The 20,808-nt window shown below is 47.5% G+C and overlaps 3 protein-coding genes across 5 annotated transcripts in view; 1 reads left to right on the top strand and 2 right to left on the bottom strand.

Annotated features, from left to right (window-relative positions):
• The window catches only part of RNF212B (ring finger protein 212B), a 23,478-nt gene extending 21,481 nt beyond the window's left edge, over nt 1-1,997 (top strand). Inside the window, exon 15 of the mRNA XM_019948549.3 lies at nt 631-1,997. Within this exon, the coding sequence (XP_019804108.2) occupies nt 631-696 (66 nt within the window). The 3' untranslated portion in view covers nt 697-1,997. The remainder of the gene's footprint in view (nt 1-630) is intronic.
• Nucleotides 1,749-17,148, bottom strand: HOMEZ (homeobox and leucine zipper encoding). Of its 2 annotated transcripts, XM_019948542.3 has the most exons (3): nt 16,120-17,148; nt 13,994-14,154; nt 1,749-4,496 (listed from the first exon to the last, which is right to left on the bottom strand). In XM_019948542.3, the coding sequence occupies exons 2-3, from the start codon at nt 14,037-14,039 to the stop codon at nt 2,899-2,901; spliced, it is 1,644 nt and encodes a 547-aa protein (XP_019804101.2). In that variant the 5' UTR covers nt 14,040-14,154; nt 16,120-17,148; the 3' UTR covers nt 1,749-2,898. The 2 variants fall into 2 exon arrangements, with proteins under 2 accessions (XP_019804101.2, XP_004327425.2); XM_004327377.4 differs by lacking the exons at nt 13,994-14,154; nt 16,120-17,148 and adding an exon at nt 10,203-10,392.
• Nucleotides 15,485-20,808, bottom strand: PPP1R3E (protein phosphatase 1 regulatory subunit 3E). 2 transcript variants are annotated; one of them, XM_033851336.2, is made up of 3 exons: nt 19,755-20,808; nt 17,166-19,441; nt 15,485-16,285 (listed from the first exon to the last, which is right to left on the bottom strand). In XM_033851336.2, exons 1-2 carry the CDS (start codon nt 20,169-20,171, stop codon nt 19,016-19,018), a joined length of 843 nt encoding a protein of 280 aa, XP_033707227.1. In that variant the 5' UTR covers nt 20,172-20,808; the 3' UTR covers nt 15,485-16,285; nt 17,166-19,015. The 2 variants fall into 2 exon arrangements, with proteins under 2 accessions (XP_033707227.1, XP_033707228.1); XM_033851337.2 differs by having other exon boundaries at nt 17,166-19,438.

Genomic DNA, 20,808 nt, shown 5'->3' with positions numbered 1-20,808 from the left:
GTGGTTATGTTTTTAAAAATAGTCTTTATCTTTTAGAGATGCATACTAAAATACTTATGGATAGAAAATTAAATGATTATCTGAATTTTGCTTTAGCTTAATCTAGTGGAAAGGGGCAGTGTGAGAAAGTAGAAATGAAAAAAAATTGGCCATGAGTTAATTGTTGAAGTTGGGTGATGAGTACATATGAGTACATTATACTACTGTTTTTGTATTTTTTGAAAATTTCCATAATAAAGTTAGAAAAAGAGTTATTGAAGAAAGTACCACTTCCCCAGAGGCCTAAGAACTCTGCCTCCCTGGTAATCATCTCTGGGTATGGTAGTCATGTTCCAGGCTTCCCAAAACTGTTTGATTTTCAAATATTCGGCTTTATCACCATAAACCACGGAAATGCTCCAGTTTCATAAGTAGCAACAAAGCCTTTGTCACATTAGATGTATCAAATCTTAGTTTGGAAAAGTTAGTTTTCATGAAAGGGGGAAAACTATGGGGAAGCAACAGCAGCGGTTTACTGTCACGATAAACTTCATATAATGACTTGAGAGGGCCTTACTTGCCCTTTTTGTTACAAACACTCGCCCTTTTTGTTACAAACACCCTTAACTGCCTTCCTGTCCTGTGCTGCAGAATCTCTACCAACAGAGGCAGATGGGATTAGCCAGGGGGAGAGAAGCATGGAACACTCCCAGATAGACCATTTTCAAGATCTGATCTATACATACTGCTGAAGGACGGACGGTAGCATCTCATACTCATTTAGGTGTGATGGCCTTGGAAAATGTACCCCTACCTTGTTTCCTGGTTTCACTCTGTACCTTCTCTCTCTCAATCTTAACCCTATACACCCTGTATTACTTCCTATGAAAATGATCAGGTCAGAGCTTCAGGAAGATGTTTATATCTCTCCCACAAGATACAGATAGCTCCCTTATTTCCTGCAACTTGAAACAAGGTTATAAAAACAATTCTTGGCATCATTGGGGGTGGGGTGGGTGGGGTGATATACTTATTAACCATGTTTTATTTCTGGATTTCACTTTTTAGCTTTGGATATATTCTCCCACTGCCGATGTTAACAAGCCACAACACTGTTCCTTGCCCTAATTTATTATACTTTTTCTATTTGCCTATTGTTTCCTCTGTGCCTAGTTACTATTAAATATGTTGATTTTCCTTTCTGTTTGGTAATGGTTGGAGACACAGGCTTACTAAAGTACACAGATAGTGAAATAAAGAGGATGTCCTTTTATTGCTACTGCAACTCTATTGGTATTACAAGCTCTCAAATGGTGGAGTGGGCAAAGAACACTACCACTGAGATCAAACATTTATTCTTCTTTGGGTACTAAGGGGTAGAAATGAGGGATTAAATGGGTAGGCCACTGGCAGGCATACCTTAAGCAAAAATATTGGAAAAATGTAAAGATAGCATCTGCCAGAAATAAATTTGGTCTTGGGAATGACCTTGTAGCTGAATAGGATCCCACTACCCTTTCTGAAACTGAATTTATTTTAAAGGCATTTCTAAACTCCCTCTCTTCTGAGCAAGAGCCTGTGCTGTAGCAGGTGCAGAAAAAAGTCTGCCTAGTGATAGATACTGATCTACTAACTTTTCAAGTTTTTGTTCTTTTACTTTACCTCACTATATCCTGCCGCTTCAAAAATAAATAAAAAGTATACTAAATCAGAAAGTTAATGGATTTGGCTCCATTAATCTCTAAACCATAGAAGTGGCAAAGTGGAGGTGAGAGAAACAATTTTATTTTTGGCCTTTTTATTATTATTCTAGCAATTTGGGGCTTTTCACTTTTTTATTTCTAGATGGTTAACCCACTGATACCTTTATATCTGACCCCAACTGATGAAAACCATTCTAAAACATCAATTAATTCAGTTAAGGACCATGGTCCCTCTGTCTCCAAGACAGATCGTATAAAGTGAGGGAAAAGTCTCTTTTCTGGACACATTAAACCAACACCAAAAAGATAAAAAAATCAGTCTATGTCAAGCTAGGCAGGAGGGACTGTCAGGTTTGTAAAACCAAACCTGGAACCTACCTGCACTGTCCTTCCGAACAGTAGAAACCATTCCTTCTCCTCTCTACCCCTCTGTAATTCTAATTCTACTTTTTTTTTAAAGGACATCTCCCCTAATTCCCACCTCCAATAAATATCCAGTCTAAATTATTCTCCACCCAATTATTAAACTTTTTCACAAGCTCCGGGGGGAAGATTTACCCTGAGACAAATAGTGAACAGAATGGGGGTTTGGGAAAGATAAAAAGGTACAAGGCATAGTGGTCCAGTATTAGAAACGAAAACATTCTGCTCCCTGTGTGACTCAATAAAGCAGCAGGAAAACATATAAAGTCAAGCTGGTATAAGGAAGAGGAAGTATTTGTGATTGACTGGGACATACTGAGATTCTTGGCTGCATTGTGTGTGGACTTGTGCTCAGAGAGAAAAGAAGGGGTGCAAGGCAGCCTTATATTCCAAGGAAAATGGTGGGGTGGGACTGGGGGATGTACTGGAATCTTTACACCTCCTTTCTAGTCCTCCATAAATGTAGGCCGTAGTACACTAAGGGGAAATAACAGCCAATACGAGGAGAGCAAGAGCCTTTTCCCGGCCTCATAGTTTGGACCAGACCCATAGCACTCTTCTCATTGAGGCTGGAGGCCTGGATTTCTGCCCATCCAATCCCCACCTTGCTTTGTCCTCCATGATCATCCTCCCTGGTCCACCCTTACTACATCCCGCTGTCCCCCACCCTCAAAAACACAAAGCTTTTCAGTTCTTTGCCACAAGGTAAGTAAAAAAATGTGGTTTCTTTGTTTAAACAGTTACTAAGTTGGTTCGTCTTTTAGTAACAGACCTCCCCTCCCCCAGTGCACCCTCAGTCCTGGATGATCACATCATCATCGTCGTCGTCGTCGTCTTCCTCCTCCTCCTCTTCATCCTCATAATCTTCTGGCAGTTCTTCCTCCTCCTCTTCCTGCTCTTCATCTAGACAAACCACCACTTCAGCTGGCTCAGGTAATCGAGAGTCAAACCAATCCAGTACCTGCTGGGTGCTAAGCCTTGATGCCTGACTCAGTTGAGGGATATCACTTTCCCGTAGCTGTTGGTGGGTTGCCCAGTACCTTTCCAAGGGTCGTATATCTGGTGGGGGTGGGGGGATCGGCAGAGGTGGTGTCTCAGCCCATTCATTCAAGGAGCGGGTTGAAGGTGGTGGTGTGGGAATTGCTGGATCCTGGAAACTAGGGGCACCAGGTACTGCGTTGTCCCGAAACCATTTTAGTTGCCCATGCTTCAAGGCATAGCGTGTGTCACCAAACCACTGAATAATCTCAGGCCGAGGTAAGCCAGTGATCTGCTCTAATTTATGGTAATCCTCACGCCGTGCCCACTGGCACTGTAAAAAAAACGATTTGAGGATAGCCAGCTGCTCTTTGGTTTTGCGCTTGGTCTTTCGCTGGCGTTGCATATCTGGGGAAAGGTACTCTGCAGGGCCAACCCTACCAGGTGCTGAGTTATGCCTTAGCCCCTGGGGCCAGGCTGGCTCCAGCTGTGGGCGTAGTGCCTGTTCATTGGGTGACAGTGGCTGTGGGATACAGCCCAGTGGCTGGAGGGGTTTAGAGGTGGCAGTAGCTCCATTAGCCAGTACCTGGAAAGAGGAAGAAGAGGTAGAGGAAGGAGGAGTCACATTAGATGCTGACTCCTTCTTACAACTACTGGCAAGTAATGAGACGGGTGGAGGCTTATCCCGAGCACGGGGCTGGTGGACAGCTGTGGAGTGGTTCCAGGAAGCAGTACCTAGGCCGTGTGACTGGTCGGGACCCTTGCCTGCCTGCTCCTTAGAGAGGCCACTGCTTTGAAGATCCTGCCAAAATTGTGATTGGTGGGGGAATGCCCCACTGCCAGGTGCCATCAGGGGCTCCTTTGCTTTCTGGTGACTCAGTGGCTCTGAGGGCTCTGAGGGCTCTACCTTCAATCCTTTCATCTGGGTGGGCTCGCCAAGAGTCAGGGGAACTATTCCAAAACCAACTTGTTCTGGAGGTGGCACTGGAGAAGGAGGCACCTCCTCTGGGGGCCGCCCTGCATGATGAGTAAAAGAGAGAAGGGATTTGAAATGGAGTTGGTCCCGATGGTAGACTACTCGGGCTCGAGTCTCTTCAATTTCTTCGGATGACCAGCTAATGCCACAGCGGAGGCGCTGGGCCATGAACCAAGTCTTGACTTTCTCCATCTGCAGCCCATAGCGTAGGCAGAGAAGGGCAATGTCTGCTAAACTGGGATACGGAAAGTAGCTGAAGGTTTGTAGCAAGTGCTCATTGCCATCCAGCTCACTAGTCTGGGCTGCTTGGGTCCACACAAGTTGTAGCTCCTCAGAGATTGGAGGGAGACAGATGAGCCCCGCAGGGGAGCTATTAAGACCGCTGGCCTCTTTATTAGGAGGCATGGTGCTTTCTGATTTGTGCCCTTCAGAGATAGCTGTAATAAGAAGAGAAACAGCTCGATCACTGGGGCTCCTCTTTCAACCCATTGTTCAATTTCTACCAAACAAAACGTTGGACTCCAGTACAATCAACTTCTACGTGTACTGTGCTGGATTGCTTTTAAAGTGCATAACAATTTCTCATTTAATTTTCATAACCTTGTGAATCATCAGAGCCTGCTATAATTCCCTTGTAAGTATGAAAAAACCAAAGTCCATAGAGGTTAAATTATCCCAAGTCACAAGACTAGTGAGTGTTGTCACCAAAAACGAAATCTGACTTCCGAGGTTAAAAAGGAAAACATCCTTATAGCCTTTATCTTTCCCATTCAAATTCACTTCACCCTCTAAGTTAATGGAACAAGAATGACAAAACTAAGACTCACCAAGAAAACAAGAAGAGGTGTAATCCCAGAACACTTTAGCTCCTAACAGATTATCTCTAGAGTTATCTCTAGATTATCTCTAGAATATGGAAAGGTTAAGAATACAACGTGTGAAAATCTAGAAGGTAGAATAGCACAGTCCCTCTGCCCAGCCCCCTTTTCTTTCCCTTCTTGGTGGGCGAGTGTTAGGGGGAGGGGATTGATGGGTTTTTTTTCTAACTCTCAGTAGGATAAGATAGGTCAGCTATCTGGGATAAATGGGGCTCACTCCCCCTCGGTTTTGGTCTGGTTAGGGTAGAGGGAGGGGAACGTTTCCTACCCCTGTCATCCTCAGAACAAAGGTTATTCCCCTCCCCCCAGCCTTTGTCTCTTCCAACTGCTGAGTCTCTCTCCAGGGAGCCTAGAGAGCTCCCTCAGACCTTAGCAGCCCCTCCGCACAAGACGGGAGGCCCTCAGCTCTTATCTTTTCAGTCCAGCTTTCTTCTCAGAACCAGGTGGGCTCGCTCATTATAAACTGTAACCGGGTCCTGCAAGCTACCCAGCAGCACCAGGGCTCCCAGGGTCATCGTGGCTGTGGGGACTGCAGGGAAAGCCTCTGACTACGCTTCATTCTTGGAAACCTGCTCAAGCTATTTCCCAGAATAATTCTGTTGACCATTTTTTTTTTTTTTTTGGCCATGCCTGAGGCTTTTGGGATCTTAGTTCCCCAACCAGGGAGGAACCCATGCCTCCTGCAGTGGAAGCACAGAGTCCTAACCACTGGACCGCCAGGGAGTTCCCTGTTGACCAAATTTTAACTCGGCTCCCTGTGTGGGCATTAGAGACTTTAAAACATCTGTCATCCTTTACTCTTAGAGGAATCCCATCTGAGTTTATAAATATTACTTCTGATATGTTATGGATAGGACAGGATTCCGATATAAATGCTACATGATGAATTGAGAAAAATCTCAAGTCCAGAAAGTTACACATAGTGCAGTGTAATATCGGGGATTTTATATGATGAGCAGAAAACTTCGGAAGCATTCTAATGGGTGTCACCGTTCCCTTTTAACAAGCAAATCTTAACAAACTGAAGGCCATGCAGACCCTAGAAGCAGTACAGCTTGAAGAGAACCTTAAGAGGGTAAATGAAGGCAGCATGGCATAGTGGGTTAAAATATGATTAAGGCCAGCCTGCAGTTTGAATCCCAATTCTGCCACCAGCCATGTGATCTTGGGCAAAAGCTACTGAACTTATAGGAGCCTCAGTTTCCTCATGTGTAGAAAATGGAGACAATGTTGAATGTATGTAAAGTTACATATATTTTTACAGAGCACCTACTGTGTGCTAGATGTCATGTGTAGGCGGGGCCTAGAGCTGTTAGAGGTGGAAGTCTGGGGTGAGGCAGATTTGAGGTGAATCGCAGCTTCTCCACTCCCTAGAGTGCTCGCTAAGCTTTATTTTCCCATCAGAATAAAAGGAGGTCATAACAGCGTCTACCTTGCAAGTTTATGACTAAATCAAAAAATGCAACTGATGGGCTTCCCTGGTGGCGCAGTGGTTGAGAGTCCGCCTGCCGATGCAGGGGACATGGGTTCGTGCCCCGGTCCGGGAGGATCCCACGTGCCGTGGATCGGCTGGGCCCGTGAGCCATGGCCGCTGGGCCCGCGCGTCCAGAGCCTGTGCTCCGCAACGGGAGAGGCCACAACAGTGAGAGGCCCGCATACAGAAAAAAAAAAAAAAAAATGCAACTGACGTCATGCCTAGACCAAAGTAAAGGCTCAATAAATTAGAGCTTTTATCATTGCTTCAGCCTCACGGGCTGATTCTGATATAAGGTAATGCTCCTCTTAGACAACAGGGGAAGTGAGGCAAAGACTGAATCCTTTAAAATGACTGTTTCAGTCTGTTATTGCAGTCTTAATCCTAATGAGCAGTGCAGGAAACCAGGGTGTCTTGATTTTGTACTTTTTATATTTGGGGAGTTGGATATAATTCCAGAAAGGATTTTGCAACTTTTAAAAAAGTAGAAAATCACTGCTTTAGAATTGAATCCATAATTTGGATATAAGTTCTTTTTGATTACTAGGTGAATTGCCAGTGTGGTAGCTCTACCTTTACCCTCCAGGTCCATCCCAGACACAGCTGAGGGGCTGTGAGGAAGTGCTTGCACAGCCAGGCACTAAACTACCATTTGGAAATTGTGGCCCACCAGGAACACCACCAAATCTAAGCTGGAGAATACTTGATGTTCCAGCACTTGACATCCACTTAACCTTATCTGTGTCCTGTTTTTTAAGGTCACAGTAACAGTTCAGATACGAGGAAAAGGTAGCGTAAGGAATAAAGCAGTCCAGTGTGAGGATGAAGACTGCCAGACAGGAAATAAGGCAGGCACAGCTATAAGCCCACCAGGAAGCATTTTACTTTCATTCATGTGGTTTGCTATTGTCAGATTCCCATATCAGCTTGATATTTCAGTATAACATACAGTAATGGAAAGGTCATATCTGGTGTACTGTATGTATCTACAGTTTCCCAGTGACACAAAACACAAGTTGTGGAAGACTTCCTGATACAGAATGGTGGCTTAAATCAGGGCACAGATGTAGAGCTGGTACCTCCCTGGAAGAATCTGGCTTTGATATAGGAGAAAACTATCCAGGGAGTGGCTCATGAGAACTATAACAAAGAGGGTAGACCCTACAGTAATCAAAACCACAGTGAAGACACTATAGTGTCTTATGTCCTTGTACTTCATTTGGAGATGGGAGAGAAAGGGAAGGAAAGCTGGAGAAATAAGGACTCCTCTGAGCAGAGGTGGTGGTAGTGGTATTATCAATTCTGAATTATTACTAAACTTGTATCCATGCCAGATATGCCCCACTGCTACTTAAAATCACTAATAAAAAATATAGTCAGGGTAACACCCTTATTTCCCTTTGGGCTTTCCATACCCCTGGACAAAAGGCAGAAAAGAATGGGCTGCCTTAAACTTCCAGTGTAGGTGTTCACACAATCCTAGGAAAAAGAGGTCTTCAGAACTTGAACCTAGGCTGGGAATTCCCTGGTGATCCAGTGGTTAGGATTCCGCACTTCCACTGCAGGACTGCAAGGGGCACGGGTTTGATCCCTGGTGGGGGAACTAATCCCGCATACTGCACGGTGCCAAAAAACCCTCGAGCCTAGGCTTATGGTTAAAAGCAGGAAACAGTTCAAGTGAGAGACCAGATATGAGCCTGCTAAATTCTCTAAATCTTTATTCAGAGAACTGAGGTATGTTTCTGAATGAAATGTGTTTTGGTGATAGTTTTCAAGGGCCTTAAAGGACTTTTAGTGATATTCAATTCATGTGCTTCTCAACTTTTTGGATCATGAACCTCTTTGAAAATCAGAAGTTATAAACTCTCAGAAAGTTATGACTTACTGCCCCCCCCCGCCCCATAAACATTCACACTTACACATTACATAAAGTATAATCTCCGGGGGTTTGCTGATTGCCCAGAAGTCCTGGTTAATAAGCTCTGCCTTATGTCCTCCCAACTTAATAAAAGCAATGGTGGTAATGCTTAAAGAGAAACAGTTTATGAATGAATGGAAAGAATGGTTGGAAGACTCAAGAGAATCTGAATTAGTCTAGAAGCGACTAGGCATTGGTGATATTAGTTGGAGAGAGTGGAAGTGAGGGGTGTTCAACTGGGCCAAAAGCCTGGCTTAACTGACCCCTACTGGATTACATTATCAATACCCATAGTGCACTGGAAACTAGACACTGGTAGGCTACTCTAGTATGGCAAAGTCAGCTGCTTCCTTCAGCTGCCCTATGTGCTTAGGCCAGTTGTGTGTAATTCCAAACCTGCTTAGGCTCATTGTTTTTCTGTATATAATAATTAAACATCACATAAATCTATGAAAAATGAGTGCATTAAGAATTGTTTCTGGGAATTCCCTGGCAGTCCAGTAGTTAGGACACCGTGCTTTCACTGCTGAGGGCCCGGGTTCAATCCCTGGTTGGGGAAGTAAGATCTCACAAGCCACACAGAGCGGCCAAAAGAAAAAAACTGTTTCTATGAAAACAAAGTCAAATGCTTTGGAAAGACATAATACAAAGGAGTGTATATTAAAAATTTTTTTTTGAGTTGGGAGTAGGCAAGAAAACTGTAAAAGACTGGAGGGGCTGGGGATTTAAAAAACTCAGAAGTATTCTGCACTCAGATTGCTTCAAAAGTGTTTAAATTCTCACTCCACTTTAAAGAAACCAAACGTGGAAATCACAGATGATGAGAGGCAGTGGCTCCAGGCTCAGGCTGCACATTAGAATTACCTGGGAAACTTAAACCAGGGCATCAACCTCCTCATTCTGACTTAATTAGCCTGGACTGGGGCTCAGGCATAAGTAGTTTTTAAAAAGTTCTCAGGGTGCAGCCAGATTTGAGATTCACTTATGTCGTTTATCCTAGAAAGACAATTGGGACTGCCAATCAGCATACTTACATAAAGAAAACGCCTGGACACTAACCGAAGAGATTGGTGAAATGAATGTACTTTTAATGACAGTTCTTAAGATATGTATGCATCATTTTAAAAATTCCCAACTTTAACTGGCTTTTTTGGTTTTTTTTTTTTTTCAATTACTGCCACCTACTTATCCTAATCATAAAAAGCGCTTCAAATGTATGGTGAGAAGGGGGCTCATATGACAAAATATCACATCTGGGCCCTCATTACCAAATAGGTCTCAGCTTGAGTCTTCTTTCAGTTTAGAAGTCTCAGATTAGGACGCAACACCAGGAACCTCTGAGGACTCAGGTTCTCACTTTCCTAGTTGGTTTTCTGAGTATGTCTGGGTAGGGGTCAGAGGGGGCAATTTCTCTTAAACCTTTCATTCCCAAAGGCAACTGCTCCCCAGGAATAAGGCCAGGTTTCTGTACATGTGTTGAGGTCGCTAGGAGGTAGTCATGGAGGGGAGGAGGGGAGGCCTGGGAAGGAAACGTTTCTCCTATCCTCCATTTCACAGGCAGTCTAGAAGGCTCCAAACTGGGTCAGAGAACAAAAAGTTCCTGCACTTGGGGCGATGAGCCCCAGGAAGCAGGAGAATCTCAAACCCTCCCCTCGCCAAGGGCGTCCCTACCCAGCCTTCCCCTCCTCCCTACACACCCACTCACCCTCCCCCAGTTACAACAGGGAACCGAAAAGTCCAGAGGAGAAAGGAGAGAGAACCAGGCGACTTCGAACCTAGAATTCTCCTCCCCCCAGCGCGGGGATGGGGCTCCGGGGGTCGGAGATCGTACAGGGGCTGGGAGGGGAAGTCGAAGGGGCTGGGGATCACTCACCGCAGTCCGGCCCGGGCGGCGGCTCCCAGCCTCGCACCATGGGCCGGGGGGAAAGGGGGAGAAAGGGCAGGGGGCCTCCGGGGTGAGAGTGGGGTTGCTGCCCGGTGCGGCCTGCTCCGAGCCCACCCGCGCGGAGGGCTGGGACCGGGACTGCCCCCCCCCCCCCGCCCCCGAAAGCGCGCCCGTCTAGCCCAGCCCTGCTTCAGCGAGTTGGAGGCGGGGCGGATGGGTGGGGCGGGCTCCAGGGGCGGTGCCAAGGTGGCCAGAGTCCTGATTGGTGAACGCAGGTGGGCGGGCCCCGGCGGAACAGACTGAGCCGGCCATTGGCTGCGTGGGCCTCGGTTGAAGTCGGCTATTGGCTCCGTGGGCCTCAGCCGGGATGGCTATTGGCTGCGTGGGGCAGAGAAGATGTCCCCCCGGGCTAGGACGCAGTGAATGGTACCCCCTCCCACCCTCGCCTTGTGGGCGCCGGATCTTAGGGGTCCACTGGGCAATGTTCCTCCTGGAATTCCCCAAGAAATTAACAGCAGTTTGCTGAACTGTCCAGACCGCCTACAACTACTCCCCATTTGTTTCCTTCGGAAGGAAGACTTTTTCAGTATCCCTTTGCCAGTCTCACACAGGAGACGCGCGTTCCCAGACGAGGGCCCAACCGCTGTCAGCAGCGTCACTGTAAACGAAGCGCCTAGAGCAACCGGGAACTTGTTCTCGAGATGGATCAAATGTCTTGGACACCCTTAAAGACGAGGATCCTAGCAGCCCGGCACCTTCGGCCACTTCCCGGGTCCAGCTGTCACCAGACAGGTGTTCTCAAAGACGAAGTGCTAGAGGAGGTCACCTCGTTCGGACTTACCCACCCGCTCCGCCCTAGTAAAGAGGACCTGGAAATGTGCCTCATATTTGGGGACCTTGGTTTTTGTTGTAAAGAAAGGGAGTGCGATAAAATGGTCTTTCCACCGAAACAGTATTCCACACCGAAATTCTGGGCCAAAAGTTTGTATAGTTAGGATTCTCAGTCTTCTGACTAAAACTTGGGAACAATACTTTCTGAAGTGAGTCTTCTGTTCTCATGCTAGTCTCCTCTTGTATTATTTAGGTCACAATAGCTTATATACCGACAATAACTTATAAAACAATTTCAGACTTTGCCCTGTATTCTACAGATCTCGCCACTCCCCCTGTACCCCCTAAAAGTCAACCACCATAATCGCTACTTCTGATTCTTAATTGCTCCAGTCTAAGGTCAAGAGCTCTTTCAAGGTTGCCAAGCATGAGAAATATATCTCTAATTCAGCTTGGAGCCCCATTTTCCGTTGCTGGCCCTGCATTTGCCCCTTCCTCCCCTCTCTCCCTCAATACATTTAGTAACAATCTCAACTCCTAAGAGCCATGCCCTTCAAACTAGTATCCTGCAAAAACATGATAGGAGTAAGCAACAGAAAGAATATTCTCAGCTTTAGAATTAGAAACTTTTGATCCCTGAGGGTTTAAGCCAGGGCTGGTGGTACATACAGAACTTCTCCTAAATCATGACTTATTACAATACGCCAATGGTTTGTATGTAACGAAGGAAGGAAAAAGTGAAACACTGTAGGCAGCAGGCAGCCCTCAGTTGTCGATGGAGAGCTTATTGTTTTATAATCCAAACAATGAAACTGGATTGACCCGGAAGAACTCACACTTATTTGGCTGGAAAGCCAGGCAGGAACTGTGAAAATTTAGTGGCTGCCCCTGGAGGGTTCAGTCAGTCACTCTGGGCATCACAGATCATGGGCTGGGAATTATGAAAGGTAGACAACTCAGTCACATTTCTTGTCTCAGAAGGATACTCACTCCCAATTCAGGTGTAGGGAGAAGAATCAAAGACAGATTTAAGGGAGGAAGAATCCAAGGAAAGAAGAAACTCCTCTGCCCCAGTTCTGGAGAACAGGCTGAAGCCTCCCTCCTTTATGTGGGTTTCACCCTAACACTTTATTTTTTGTTTTATTAATTTTTATTGGAGTATAGTTGCTTTACAATGTTGTGTTAGTTTCTGCTGTACAGCAAAATGAATCAGCTATCACCCTAACAGTTGGGGTGGGGGAGTGGAAGAGAGGAAGAGGTCCAGACTTGACATTATCAGAGAAGGGAGGGTCCCACCTTCAGCAAGACAGTAATCATCCCAGCTCTTCCAGGGACTAGTGCTGAAGAATGTGGATTTACCACATCATCCTTAATCTTTGGTGAAAACTCCCTCTCCCTTTGCATGGCTCAGAAATATAGCAGGACTGACCAGACACACAATGACCTAATAGCTAAGGAAGTTGGAGGAAGGGCCCTCTCTTGCACAGAACTCTTCCAAAGCATGGGAGGAGTCCCAGCAATGTGTTAATATGATCATAGGTTTTTGTAGAATTTGAAAAAAAAATTTAAACTGCAGTTGGTCAAGACTGATGTCTCTTTCCTTTCTGACTCCTCCTCCATCACACTTCTCCTTTTGTCCAGTGGCAATGAAGAGGCCACGGGTATTTGGGGATTGACTAACCAAGTTGAGCTGGGAATACATTTAGTTTGGGTGTAGGAGTTACACATCTGTGATTTGCAGTTACTTCTGTGAATAAATAGTAATTACAGTGTTATGGGCTGAACTGTGTCCTGCTAAAATTCATATGTTAAAGTCCTAACTCCCAGTACCTCAGAATGTAACCATATTTGGAGATAAGGTCTATGCAGAGGTAATTAAATTATAATGAGGTCTTTAGGGTGAGTCCTAATTCAGTATAACTGCTGTCCTTATAATAAGAGGAAATTTGGATGCAGACATGCAGGTAGGACCATGTGAAGATATAGGGAGAAGATGGCTATCCACAAGCCAAGAGAGAGGAACCTCAGAGTGAAATCAACCCTGCCAACACCTGGATCTCAGGTTTCTAGCCTCAAAACCGTAAGAGAATTTCCACTGTTTAAGCCACCTAGTCTAAGTATTTTGTTATGGCAGCTCTAACAAACTTAATACATACAGCTTCCAGGAATACTCCCAATGTCAAAAATTCAGAGTTTATGTTATTCATTATTGCAAATTTGAAAATGCTCTAAAATCTTACACCACATATACTGAAGACATTTGGTAGTGTTTTTCCAAGTTTGACAAAAGTCCCCCCAAATTATGTGACATTATTACTTACAAGGTGTGAAGGTGAAATTTTTTTTAATTATCAAGAATTTTTTTAAAGTGATCATGGAGATGGAATTATCTCTTTACGGAAAAATTATCTATAATCATCATATAAAAAGACTATCAAAGAGCATGCAGCCAAAAACAAAATTGTGGGGAAAAATATTTAGGTTTGCCACATAGGTAATTTTAAAAATGTTATTTTTCTTGATTTTGTGATATTATGATATTTGTCAGCTTTTTTAAAGTTATAATTTTTAAGATATCTTTTCTCATTCTGAAATATTTATTTTACTTGAAAAAGGCCCCAAAAGTTGTATGCTTCAGACAACCGAAAACTTGGATCTATCCCTGGGACTAACGAAACAGATATGGTGAGTTTCTGCCCCAGTTAGGGAAACCCTGCTCCAGTGTTCTGCGCTCTGTCCTAAAAAACAGACGTGAGGGCTGACCAGTCGTCACAACTGCAAGTATTGAGGATTTGGGATAGCAAAAGCTGCAATGGAGTTTGCAGAAGAGAGATTTCAGACAAACCTACCACCAAACTAAGATATGAGAAGTCTGGAAAGACATTAGGGCCACAGAGAGACCCTAGGCGATAAGCCATGGAGGGAACCCATGGAAAGCCCCCACTTACCTCTTCTTGGGGATCTGCTCCTCATGCTGACTCTACCCTTCAGCATATCTGGTTTCAATTACAATGCGTGTACTAAAGAGTGGGTGCTCTGCAGTGACATCACAACTTGGCCATTATGATGTAATGATGAGGCATCTGATTATTCTCGGGCTAGGGCTTCCCTGTAAGGAACAGTCTCATTACTTGGTGGATAATTGGACTCTTTCATCATTCAGGTGATGTGGGAGTCAATACTATGTTAGAACTTGATCTTTTTCAAATAGAGAGGTCCTCACTTTTCCTCTCCATCATATTTCTTGTCCTTTGTTTTAGGATTGCCCTTGATAGACAAAAGGGGCTTTGCTTTTCCTTCCAGTGCCTAAGGAGCAGAATGTAATTTAAATGGCCTCCTTAAGAAAAGCACCCCACCAAGGGGAAACACGGGGCCTTCACCTGAGCTGTTCGCTTTAACTGCAACAGCAGCTGGTGCTGGGTGCAAGGGAGCTATGAGCTGGGCCTGGTAACTTTCCCTACCACTACCCAAAAGGGTGCCGTGATACTATAGGGGTGTCTCATACCAGGGCCGCCCAACTCCTCTACATCTCCTTCCCATCCAACTTTTGCATAGCCAGAGGACTCCAGCAGACAGGGAACAGGACTTGCAAGAGATGAGATGGCCAAGAAATGCAGGGTGCCTCTGGGTCTCTTGCCACCCTCAGCCCCAAACAAACAATACTTCTCAGTAGCTTATATTTTCTTTTCATATTTCAACTTTATTTCAAATACGAGGTCTTTTATCCAGAAGGGAGAGCAGTTGCATGAGGAGGCTGAAGTGAGGCACAATACGAGTGGGTCTGGGGCCCAGTGTACAGAGCTGCACTGTGAAGAGGGTGGGGAGGCTCGGGAAGGGTCTGATGAGAACGGTGGTTTGAGGGGGATTCAAATAGCAAACTTTCATTTCCTCCCCAGGTTAGCTATTCAATGGGTAGATTATTCAGTTGTTGTTTTGTTGTTGTTGTTTGTTTTAGCAACTTCACTGTTCTTCAGCGATATCACTGAAAGAAGTGCCAAGGCTGGGGACATACCAGTCCCTTTTGTTTCTCTTTCTGCCTGGACGGGGAAGGGAATGGAAACTAGAAGCAGAAAATGAAAATTTCTGACGTGTCCCTTGCCATGAAAAATCGTGGGTCTGACCCTGTGGAGAGAGGCCTGTTTCATAGCCTGGGAATGGGAGGTGGTCAGGAGGCCTGGGTTTACGTCCCATCTGGAGTTGCACTAACAAATTCTCTGACCCTGCTGGGGTCCCTTCTCATCTCTGGACCTGTGTCCTCATCTCTGGAGGAGTCTGGACACAGTGATCTCTAAAGACAAGCCTTTTCAGGTCTCTGGATTCTATGACCTGCGCATTGCAAGGATCCAGAGGGGCTCCAGAGAAACACAGGAGTTAGAAGCAAGGGAATGTGGGATTAGATTGGCAAGTTGAGTTAGGGCTTATTGTGAAGAGAAATGATATATTCATAAAAGAAATAATGTATTCATAAAAGAAAACAAAGGAACAGGAAGAATACTTAGGAAGACATCTGAGGTCTGGATGAGAGGAAAGGGCAAGAGTGTTCCTGCTGTGTTGCTTCAAGGACCCGAGCCCCTGACCATGGTAATGGTTTCTCTTATGGCCCTTCCCGGTCCATGGCTAACAGGTTATACCCTAAATTGCCCCCATTCGTACAGTCATCAGGCTTTAGAGGAAAGTCCCCACCACAACGCCTAACACATGACAAATCTCTGAAGTTTCTGCCAAATTCCTAGTGTTTCCCATGTCAGATTAGACTAGCAGCTTACCCCCAGGCCCTGGGGCAGCTCTGTATGGGAAGAACCAGAAGACTCATGTCTTGGCTCTGTAAAGCTGAGAATAGGGGCATGGGTGAGCCAGGGTACTTCTTAGAGAAAAAGCTCAGGAACAATGAACTCTTCTTGGTTCCCTGCCCCCAACCATTTGCATTTATCTGCTTAGTAATACTCAGGTTCCCAGAGAGGGCCCAAGCACAGACCATCCAGCAATTGTCCTAGTCAGGGACCCTTCTAGTGGAAACTTTAGGGAATTGGCCTGTTCAAGGCTAGCTGGGGTAGTAGGAAGGGGCACAGCATACCAACAAGTGTGGAGGACTGGCTAGGGCCAGGAGAGAATCCCAATGTATGGCAAGGCTGGAGTTCAAATGGGTTCCCAAGTTCTCCAGCAGGCGCAGGCGCAGGCGCAGTGGTTCCTTGCTGATCCTGCAGAGCCGGGACACGGGCACAGGAGGCAGCAGCAAGCTCCTGGAAATAGCAGATGAAGCTTGGGACCCTTGGTGCTTTGCCTTCTCCAAGCCAGTTGGGGAGGCTGGGAGGATGGGAAGGCAGAGCACAATTAGAAACTGTGGTCTTTTCCTAATAAGAGATGGTATGTTCCAAGGTTTTTTTTTTAATGGCAAGGTTTTAATTTTGTTTTTAAAGGATAATATTATGACATCATGGTTATGCACTGAGGCTCTGGAGATTTCCTGGGTTCACAATCCTAGCTCGGCCATTTACTAGCTGTGTGACCTTGCACAAAATACCGAGCTTTTCTGAATTGTTTTCTCTCTAAAACAGGAATAACATTACTCAACTCATAGGGTTGTTTTATGGATTATAAAGCATGCAAGACACCAGATTTTAGTGGCTACGTAAGTAAATGTGAGCTCTTGCGACTGCTGATACACATAACAGTAATGCATACACATAACGCAAGAGATGATCACACACTGAGCCTTGACCCACTCTCCCGCTCCATTATCCTCCCTTGGGCTCTTCATTGGTGACTAAAAAGTGTATTGCTGGTGGCTTTCAGTACACTTTCTCTCGTCACTCTGCTGGAACTTTGACCTGAGGGTGATCCACAAGATGCATGAAATTCTTTGTTTTTTCCACCAGGTGAAGATGATGCTTAAATGGGCATTTGTCTGAGGAATGACCCAGGGTTTCTCTCTTTCAGCCATTTTTCTTCAAAGGATTAAAGATTTGGAGAGGAGGGGCATGGTAATAAGCCCCATACTCCATTCTGAACGCATGTATGGGCACATGTGCGTGTACCCTCGCTCACTAAGAGATAAAAGGGGAATCCAGAAAATTCTGAGAAATCAGTAACAGATAGAAACGGGTGTGGGGAGCTGGTTACCTGGGAGCTCCTTGTTCATCTGCAGCATCAGGAACTGCTTTTCCCTCTTCTCCCTTCTAGAAGACTGTCAAGAAGGAGCCTGAGGGAGGAAGGTGGATCAACCATGGTCTTGGAGAAAAGGAAGTAGGTTCTCCACTCCTTCATCTTCAACAAGGATGAAGAGGGAGGCAGATGGAAATAGAGAAAGTGAAGGTAAATACCGTATATGCTAAAAGAAAAATGAAAGTGATGAGAAGGGGACAAGGAAAGAGAAAAGCAAAGAGCTTAGACATAGGGTGAGAAGGGAGGAAAACACACAACCAGCTGAGGTTAACCAGGAGAGACATAAGGCATAAATGTGAATGGGGAGAAGAGTCCAGCTTTCCCATTTCACTTGCTCAAGGTATGGAGCAGACTGCCATCTTCTGGTACCATTTAATTTTCAAGGTGCTCTGATTCTTGGTTTGAAATGTTTTCAGTTTCTTATACCTATAATCCTTTATACTCAAGAAAGTCCCCAACGTTGTTTCATTTTGGGGGCTCCCAAGCATCATTTTCCCCTAGAGAGGCACCTCCCCAAAGCTGTCTCCCAGCACCCAGGCTGAAAGTCTGTTGGGTCAAGAGCAAAAGCAAGGGGCAGAGGATGAGCTGTGGTTTGAAAGAGGCCCTGGAATACCCTGAGGCTGCAGGCTGGTTGCTGCAGACTGGATGCTTTCTGGGCTCTGGAACATGTGTCAAAAACTGGAGAGCCATTCTCAGGCCCAACCACACGCTTGGGGTGCTGTGTGTTCTGAACTGTAAGCACTCCAACCGTAGGCTGGAGAATGTGGCTTCTAATCCACACTCTGCCCCTCACAGATCATAAAATGTCAGAGCAAGAAGGGGCCTAAGAGATCACCTAATCCAAATGCAGTTTCTCAAGGAGGAAACTCTGGCCCAGAGAGGTGAAGTAACTTGCCCAAAGTTATCCAGCTAGTCAGTGACTTCCTTTTCTTTTGTGGCAGAAGGAATCCTGTGATTCACCTGTCTCTTGACAAATACAGTCCATAAAGTGCTTAGAGGTCATTAGAAGGCACCCAGAAAGGTAAGGCTGGCATTTTTCTGGAAGCCCCTGAGTGCACCAGCACCTTAGGCACCGCATTATTTGGCCACAAGGACAAGCCTGGAGTTGGTTTTACTTTCATTTTCATCCCCAGGGCTGCCTGGAAGCTGGAGGAGGGAGCTCTGATGCTACCTGCCATCACTCCCCAGCCAGTCAGTGCAGACTGAAGCTAGGGGCTGGGGTGACAAGCGAATCCTGTCATAATGTCAGGGGCTGGGGAGCAATGGCCAAGTTCCTGGGACTTAAGCAAGGCAATTATGGGTGAGTTAAAGCTACGATGGGCAGGGCTGGGGAACCTGCGGTGGCTAAGGCCAGTAAGAAGAGGGAATAAGCCAGCAATCTAAATGATTTCAACTGTGGTGGGCTCCTAGTTCACACAAAATATGTCCTCGGTCCCAAAGAGTTACCCTCAACCTTTGACTGCCTAGGCCGGACGGACCTACTCACTTTCTCCCAATGCCCACTCACGGAAGAGAACATCACTATCGTCCTTTTGCTTCTTTTCTAACCTTCCAGCACCCTTTCCGTCTCCCTCCTTCTATGACTTGGGTTCCTCCACTCACATCCACCCCAACCTCCCCAACTTTCGTTGATTCTACCCACACCCCACACCCCTTTGGTTTCCCCCATCCTCCTCGCCCTCCCGGGCTTGACTCTCTAGGGCAGCTCCCCGCCAATCTCGGTTTCTCCCATTCCTCCCCACCAAATCTTCGGGATCCCCCAGCCCCCCGGTGCCTTTGATTTTTTTCCGCCGTCGGCCGCAGGCGTCTCAGATAAAGTGGATCCAGCCCTGTAGCTCCGGGGCTCCACCACTGCCCGGGTGCTCGGGCCCACGTAGAGCATAGTCACGGCCGCCGTTGTTGTCCCAGAACTCGTGGCCGCTAACGCGGTAGCGCAAGGCGAAAAGCAGGGCGCCACCAATGGGTGGCGCCGGCAGGCGGAAGGCGAAGCGGTCGGCGCGCGGCGGGGGCGGGGCCGGACCGGCGTAGGCGGCGGGCTCCTCGCGTTGGGTCCGCCAGCCGTCGGCGCTCCAGCGCACGCTCACGCGCTTCTCGTAGGCCAGGTCCAGCACGCGCGCGCTCCCGGCGACGCCCAGCGGGCCCGCCTCGGCGCGTTCCAGGCAGATTCGCTGCGCCCGCAAGCGGGCCGCGAAGCCAGGCTCGCTGGCCGGCTCCAGGGCAACGCGCGCCTCCTGCTGGGAAAGGGGGAATGGAGGAAAGGGGAGGAGGGAGCCCAGGAGAAGGGAGGGGAGGGGAGAGAGAGGGGGCGGGGTCAGGGCGAGGCACGGGACCAATCGGAGGCCGACCCCGGCGTCCGGGCAGTCTGAGGGGAGCCCTGCTGGGAGAGTGGCCTAGAGCCACCTGCCAATGGGGACACCAAAAGGGATGAGCGAGAGCAAGCCCAGGGTTCGGGGTGGAGATGGGTGCTCCTAGATAAATCCACTCCCATAAACCCGCCGAGGCCAAGTTGGGGAGGTCCCGGGGAAGGGGCGTACCTCTGCCGCCTACCTGGAGACCTCGGGCGCGGGACTGGCACGGCGCGAAGTGGCGAAGGGCGTCCCTCTGCAGCTGGACCTGCACGTGGCGGGGTACCCGGGGCAGCTCTCCCGGGCGGAAGCGGCGCACCGCGGTCAGCTCCAGCCCAAGCGCGTCGGCGAAACGCACTCTCTTACGGGTGTCGGGGCTGCGGCTGTGGGGCACCCGGGTACCGCTGCCTCCGGCGGGCGCAGAGCGAGCCCTGCGCTCCCGACTCGGAGCAGGAGCTCGGGATCGGGCCCCGAGGCGCGTCCCGCCTTCGCCTGGCACCTCCTCCGGCTCCTCCTCGAGGCTGGGCCGCTGGCTGCGGTAGTAGGCGCGCTCTGTCAGCGCGGCGATGAAGCTCAGGTTGCGGGGAATGTCGGTGCGGGGGGACCGCTCGCGAGACATGGCACCCCCCGCCCCGGCGGAGCCCTCCCGCAGCGCCGCCGCGCTGCCTTCCTTTCCTGTCTCCCACCCGCCTGGTGTTGGCGCAGAAGCTTCAGGCACCCTTCGCAGTTGCGTACTCTCCTTGCTGTCACCTCCAGAATCCTCCACCTCAGCTCCCAGGGTATTTGACCATCACCTCCTGCGTCTCTCTGCTCTGAGCGTGCGCTCAGCGGCGCTCACCCTCCGGTCCCGCGGCCGTCGCCCACAGCCCTCTGACAGGTGGCTCCCCATCCAGCAGGAGGTGGGCACTCCAGCCTACAGGTCCTGAGTGAGACCACTCTGCCTTTTTTCTTTTTTTTTTTTTAACGGCCTCAGCCTTTCGGCTCGGGAAGAGTTAACGTAGGGAGTAGAGAGTAACCTTTCCTTTCCTTTTCGGGGAAGTTTCAAAAGGCCCAGCCTGTAACTTTCTCTTCAGGGCTCAACGTCTTCTTTCCCAAACCCTAGGCTCCAGGTTTGGGAGGATGATGGGCGAAAACATGGGAAGGTCACGAAAGCTAGTTAGAGTCTCAAACAGAAGCTGAGATGTGGTACTCAAAAGGGTGGGTGGCCCATTTGAAAGAGTTCTGAGCTGAGAGTTGTGGAAAGACATAGTTTCGGG

This window comes from Tursiops truncatus, chromosome 2 (assembly GCF_011762595.2).
Source record: "Tursiops truncatus isolate mTurTru1 chromosome 2, mTurTru1.mat.Y, whole genome shotgun sequence".
Taxonomy (NCBI): Eukaryota; Metazoa; Chordata; class Mammalia; order Artiodactyla; family Delphinidae; genus Tursiops; species Tursiops truncatus.
The sequence above is the reverse complement of the archived record's forward strand: the minus strand, read 5'-3'. Positions and strand labels throughout refer to the sequence as shown.